This window comes from Symsagittifera roscoffensis, chromosome 9, assembly GCF_963678635.1.
Source record: "Symsagittifera roscoffensis chromosome 9, txSymRosc1.1, whole genome shotgun sequence".
Taxonomy (NCBI): domain Eukaryota; kingdom Metazoa; phylum Xenacoelomorpha; order Acoela; family Convolutidae; genus Symsagittifera; species Symsagittifera roscoffensis.
The window spans coordinates 38,706,285-38,713,213 of record NC_087070.1 but is presented as its reverse complement, the minus strand read 5'-3'; the positions used below and the strand labels follow the sequence as shown (position 1 = coordinate 38,713,213).

Here is a 6,929-nt window from a genome sequence, read left to right as displayed (position 1 = left end):
GTTGCTGTTCTGACTTTTGAAGAAGGTGCGGAAATTTTTTGCTAAGGGTGGTTTTTTCAGTTCAAATTTGGCGATCGAAATATTTTTCTTATATTCTATAAATGATGATATCAACGCTCTTTCAATCAGCTTAGAACAACTTTTTATCCCGAATTTAATGACAATTACAAAAGTTTAAAGCGAGAGTTGGTTTCTGACTAATGATTTGGTGTTTGGTCTTTCTTTCACGAAAAATTTAGAAGTTGAAGCGTGTAACCTATAAAAATTTTGAATTTTTCCTGCAAGAATATAAATGAGATGATCATCATAAGCAAGCCCATAGCTATTGTTTTGTCTATTGCTCATATGCCAAGCAAGAATGCCTGGTTTCCTCCTGCTAACAACCCATGATCTTCGTACTTTTTATTCACAGGGTTATTCAGGGTTGCGTTGAAAGTGCCCCTCAGCACTGTGTCCGCATAGAGGGGACTGAACTCGTATGCACCTGGCCCAGGGGCGCGCTCCTTCTCCTCCTTGAACCGCTTGTCTCTGGATGCAATCAGACTGAGTTTGGCGTTGCTGGGTATCTTGGCAACGTATGTTCCAGGACCTAAATCAGACTTGTTATTATAACTTATGTCTTGGCTTGTTTTATAACTTAAAAACATTATGTCTTTTTAAACTTTAAAGACCATGAGCTGTTGTAATCCTTTCGTAATCTTTTGAGGATGTTTCAAAGCCATACGCTTGTTTTGCCTGGCGGGCACCCTTTCAATGCCCCATCAAAAACGACGCTTTTAGGCACTTTTGGAAAAAAAGCTTTTCATAAACTTAGTATAAATTGGCGCCAAGACACTTTGAAGAAAATTTAGGAAGTGCTTAGACTAAAATGGGTATTGTAATAATGATTAACGTTACAAATGGTTATGTTGAGAAACATAATGAAAGTCAATTTTTAATTGAAATTTTCTCTTTTCATACAGAAAAATTTGCATGCTCGCCACAAGATTTCTATTAAGTTTGCCACTTTTGGCACCAGAAGTGCTGAAAACCCGCTCAGAAGTGTCAATCAAGAATGGTATGCAGAAAACGGTCCTCGCCAAAATAATAAGTCTTAGATACTTAGTAGGAAAACTCCAATAACACGCAGGTCAAATGGGACCAAATATTTGCGAGAGCCTTCGAAAGTTGTTCCTCGAACGAGCGTTTGAACAATCGAACATTCGGCTGCTGTACCACTTATAAATGAGAATTGAGATTTTAACTACAACTTCTAAGTAGTTTACGCCAACCTGGATTCTCGACATCGGTAGTGAGGAATCGGGCTTCCAGGGGACCCTTGAACCTCTCCGCACTGACGTAAAACCCCCCCGCTCTCCTCTTGGCCGATTCAGACCTGGGGTTGTGGTGCTTTTGGGGCATTTGGGTCTTGTCATAAGACTTGGCCACATTATATGCAGCTGGTGGAGCTGTTTCCTGCAAAATAATGGCAAAAAATTGAATAAAAATATTATTAAAGTTATGATTATTTTTGTCATTAACTTTTGTGTTAGATGTGGCCGGTAGCTTTTTTGATGGGAACGTCTTTGACTCACACTAATGAAATAATATATTTGCAGAGAAAAGATTTAAACAAGGACGCAAAATAAACAAGACTGCTCGTATCAGGGCGAAGCCCTGAATGTTCCGACTGCCTTTTAAGGTTTATGGAGCAGTAAAAACATTTGAAAATTCAATGAAATAAAACAAACCAATTTTTTTTTTAATTTGAAATTTTTTATGAAAATCATCCCACCACACACCATACAAAGTACAAAAGGATAGATTTCGCTCCTTGTAACAAACCAATTATGGCACATAAACTTCTTTTAACCAATTTGGAACGATTTCTAAGACGGATTAACTCTCCGCTTACGCGTTAATAGCGCGAAATATATCGCGCGTTATTTGTCCCAAACTGGCCAAAACGAAAATATTTAAACCCCCGTAACTTTACGACAAATGATCACAGAAGAAATATCTTTTCAAATTTAAGCCCAGGACAACAAAACCTTTCGAATGATGTAAAAAAATTCTGTCAAAAATGGCTAGTTAAAAAGTCGAAATTTGTCTGAAGAAAAAAAAACCCACCCGAGCACAAATATTCTGTTAATTTCGTATCGAAAGTCGGAACAAAAATATTAGTGCTTTGTTTTGTTTCAATAGCGTTAACTGGGGATTTTTGTCAAAATTTTGCGTTTAATTGGCAAAAATTATGGATAAGAAGATAATTGGTGCTCAATTTAAACGATTTCAGTTAGTTTCCATTTTTATCTCCAAACGAGTTCAGTTTATCATTAGCACTTTCTGGTCCTAATCAATACTCGATTTGAACATCAAACAAGACTGCTCGTGTATCAGGGCAAAGCTCTAAATGTTCCGACTGTCCCTTAATTCATATCGAATAGTTTTAGGAAAAAAATATATTGAAAACTTATACATTTTTGACAATATCAAAAGGTAAAACTTTGATTCGTACAAAAATAAAACGACCACCAATTATCTAGCCTCCATTCAATTTGGAACGATTTTGTTGTGCGAGATAACTCGCCAAGCATAAATATTTCGCGTTACGCTCTCGGCACTATGAATAAACTCTTCAAAGTGCGCATAGTTTAGTCCAAAACATGGCATGTTTGAAAAATTTCAAACCCCCAGAACTTTTAGAAAAAATTGATCAGAGGTGAAGTATCAATAGGGGTTACAAAAAAATTTTGCTGAAAATTATTATTTCGATCGGTGAAAATTGACTGAATAAAAAAAACACACCGAGCATAAATATTCCGTTTTCTTCGAAAGTCGGAACAATAAATAACTAGAAAAGTTAATTGTGGGACAAGCGGCATAGGACAAGTTGTCATATGTGGCAATTTGGCATAGGACACGTTTTCATGTAGGCAATTCAGTATAGGGCAAGTTGGCATAGAGCCAGTGGTCCTGGGTAAAATAGTCCTGAGACCATTATAATCATAACAAGACTGCTCGTATCAGGGCGAAGCGCTGAATGTTCCGACTGCCTTTTAAGGTCTATGTAGCAAAAAAAAATTGAAAAAACTTTAAAATGTGTCAAAATAAACGACATTTTTTTAACTTGAGATTTTTTTTTGAAAATCATTTGCCCACACGCCATATAAAGTCTAGAGTAATAGATTTTGTTTCTAGTAACAAACCACTCGTGGAACATAAGCTTCCTTCAAAGAATTTGGAAATTTGGATCAATTTCTAAAACGGAATAAATCTCCGCTCACTCGTTAATAGCGAGAAGTCTATCGCGCGTTATTTGTCCCAAATTGGCCAAAATGACAATCCTTAAACCCCCATAACTTTACAAAAATTGATCACAGGTGAAATATTTTTTCAAATTTAATGTCAACACAACAATACTTTTTGAATGATGAAAAAAACTCAGTCAAAAATTGCTAGTTAAAAAGTCGAAATTTGTCTGAAGAAAAAACCACCCCGAGCACAAATATTCCGTTACTTTCCTTACGAAAGTCGGAACAATAACCGTAATCATTGTCATAAGGATCATACTAACCATGCTATTCATCAAAGTATGAAAAAAACCGCCGGTTGATTGGCAAACAGAAGAGAATGTTTCGATCTTATTGTAGAAAAACTACAAAGAAACAACTTTTTTTTTCAAATTAGTGTCCTTTTTTGTGCGTGGTTTGATAAACGGAGCTGCACAAACCTCACGGAGCCCAAAACATATGCATATTTAAAAATTTGCCGAAAAATCACAAAAGAACAAAAACATTATTCAAAAAATCATAAACACTTCCTGAAAAATTTTTAAAAGAAATTTTTTGAACTTTAGAAGTTCTCTCATTCCCAAAATGGCGCTAAAAATTTTCAAAAACTAGTTTACCTGATCAAAACTACTTTTAAAAGGCTTTTATTAAAATCTTCACAAGTTATCTTTCATTGAAAAGTATACTCGCGAGCTTTACTCACTCGAAATTGAACTAAAACTCAAACTCAATTCACAGCCAGTTTTTTTTTTCTTCTTTAACACCGGTAAAATTTTTTGTAATTTTTAAAATTTCCTTAGAACACATCTCAAACTGCTTGAGAAATCCCAGTTCGATGACTATTTGTGGTATCTGACTTTGCGTTGAAAAAAAAACCTAAAACATACCCGAATACAAAGTTCCCCCTCATTTTCAATAGTCGGAACAAAAAGAATCACATCAAGTTAAAAAAAAACATCAAAGTAATGTTTACTTCCGGTGGGTGGGCAATTGGGCTGAGAGTGTTCTATTGGTAACTAGTTTGAGTACTAACGGTCTGAATGGCGGGTGGTTCGTGTAGTCTCTTCACTCCACTCACGAACATGGAAGACTTCTTGTTCAGTTCAGGCGCCAGATCGTCCTTCGAGGTCTGGTAGTGAGCGGGACCTGCATCAAACTCATCACTTGTTCACTTACGCTCATACAGGGAAAAGGACAGATTTTTTTCATTCGGTAATTTACTTAAAGGTAATATACTATTTTTACACATCAGATGAAAAGTTGATTTGTTTTCTTTAAAAAATACATAAGCTTTTGGTTGAGTTTCGTTTTGAACTAAAACGCTCAAGATCATGTGTAGTGAAAGCAAGAAATTGAAGAGCACAACAAATTTTTGAGGACTTAAGGTTTACAATTGATAAATGACCTTCTGCTCTTTTTCAATGCACCATCCCCCCCCCACACACACACACACATATCTTATCGTATAAGCAGGGGCGGATTTAGGCGAGACCCCCTGCCGACCCAAAGGGGTTAAGAAATCCAGTTTTGGCCGACCAACCTTAAAATTTGGCGCCAATATATACTAATTTTGAGGGGGGAGCGCGCGCCGAAAAAACGCAATTTTTCGGTCAAAATTTTCTAAAAAGTGCCTAAAAACGCTTTTTTTGGCCTATTTTTCAAAATTTTGCCTGCGGCGCAGAAAAATTGGCCAAAATAGGGACAAAACAGTGCTTAGGGAGAGCTCGAAAAATCCATTTGGTCGACCTAAAAAAAAAGCTCGACAAAATGTTCGAAATTTTTTTGAAAATCCGCCCCCCCCCTCGAGAAAATCCTAGATCCGCCCCTGCGTATAAGCATGAATTTTATGGTGCAACAAGGGGTTTCAAAAATTTAAGTATGAAGTCTTTTATATTTGTCATGGCTTAATTATTTTGCATGCCAATTTTTGTAACAATTAGACAAAGGGAAAAGAAAGATATTTTTAAAGTTCGCAGATATAAAAGGAAAAAGAGCCTGGCTTTCTTCACTAGTTGAATATTGTCTCGAAGCGACCATCTCTGTTGTTCTTACCTGGGGTGTTGTATTTGGACTTGGGCACGTGGGTTGTGTTGCGTATTTCTGTGCCCCCAAACGCCCCCCTGCGCATACTCTCCAAGTAGGCCTTCCTAAGATTCTGCTCCCCCAGACCCACAATGTTGTAGCTGTTTGGGGCTAAACACACCAACTACCATCGAATAATTCAGCTAATTATACACTCCGTATAATATCTATTGATGATGTTGTGAATTGTATTTTAGTTATCTTAATTCGACTCGAGACACTTTTCTAGTTAAAAAGAGAAGAATCAGTTTTAATTCAATTTATTCTATTTTTATTATTTTAATTTTAGTAAGTCAACTTTAGTTTGCCAGCGGTGTTTGAACACTCTTCATTAGATGTACTCAGCCCTATTACATTTTATAAACGACTGATTGATTATACCTAAATTCAATCTTTATGAGAGGTCATAACAATCATTTAAAAAAATTGTTTCCAAGTGAGGTCATAACACAAACAAAACTAGAAATAAGAAGTCCTTCTACAAAAACACCACTTGAGAGAGCGCCAAAAGGTTGGAAATGGGTCGAGTCCCGTCCGCTCTCGACCGCTTAATTGAAGTGCATCAGTCGATCATGAAAAATACAGAGCACTTAATCTGCTCGTTATAGGGTAAAAACCGCATTGTTCTCAGAATGCATATCTTCCAGAAACTGTTTCGAGAAATTTCATTATTTTGTAAAGGCCTGCTGATAGCCTCTGCGATTCACAAGAATCACAATTAATAAAATTATTTTTCTTGCAAGTCCTTACCAAATTTGCTTTCATTCTGAAAGGTTTTTATTCTTCTCGCAAGAAATAAGCAATATTTAGAATTCTACTTTAAAGTCATTTTTCATTGGATTTTGCTGTTTTTGATACTTTCAGAGTTTTTGTTCCGACTTTCGTAAGGAAAGTAATAGAATATTTGTGATCGGGGTGGTTTTTTCTTCAGAAAAAATTCGACTTTTTAATCAGCCCTTTTGACAATTTTTTTTAAATATCATTCCAAAAGTATTGTTGTTCTGAGCAATTTGAAAAGATATTTTACCTGTGATCATTTTTCTTAAAGTTACGGGGTTTGAATATTGCCATTTTGCCCGATTTGGGACAAATAACGCGCGATATATTTCGCGCTATTAACGCGCAAGCGGATGTTTAATTCGTCCTAGAAATTGTTCCAAATTGGTTGAACGAAGCTTATTTGCCATAATTGATTTGATTTGATTTGTTACTTAGAGAAAAATCTATCACTTGGTATGGCGTGTGGGGAATGATTTTCAGAAAAATTGTTAAATTACACTGCATTTTTTAATGTTATTACTGCTCCAAAGACCTTAAAAAGTAGTCGGAACATTCAGGGCTTTGCCTTGATAGAGCAGTCTTGTTGTAATTTCTGTTAGTCTGGTAAAGCAGAGACTGCTGAAACAGGTTTCCCTTAAGATATAGAATACAGAAAATTCAGAATTACATAGAAACCATTTGTTTATAAAAGTATATCTATATTCTTAAGGAACATTTTAAAAAAAAAACTACAGTTATTGTTAAAGAAAACTTGTTTTTGTAGATAGTGAAAAGCTTTTCACTGCTAGTTTTGTT

The 6,929-nt window shown here is 35.8% G+C and overlaps 1 protein-coding gene across 1 annotated transcript in view; it reads right to left on the bottom strand.

The window, feature by feature from the left end:
• Positions 1 to 252: 252 nt before the first annotated feature.
• The window catches only part of LOC134853925 (sperm-tail PG-rich repeat-containing protein 2-like), a 33,217-nt gene continuing 26,540 nt past the window's right edge, over positions 253 to 6,929 (bottom strand). The window contains exons 8-11 of the mRNA XM_063869897.1: positions 5,325 to 5,465; positions 4,306 to 4,418; positions 1,272 to 1,455; positions 253 to 589 (exon numbers count right to left, since the gene is read on the bottom strand). Coding sequence (XP_063725967.1) covers positions 342 to 589; positions 1,272 to 1,455; positions 4,306 to 4,418; positions 5,325 to 5,465 — 686 coding nt within the window. The 3' untranslated portion in view covers positions 253 to 341. The remainder of the gene's footprint in view (positions 590 to 1,271; positions 1,456 to 4,305; positions 4,419 to 5,324; positions 5,466 to 6,929) is intronic.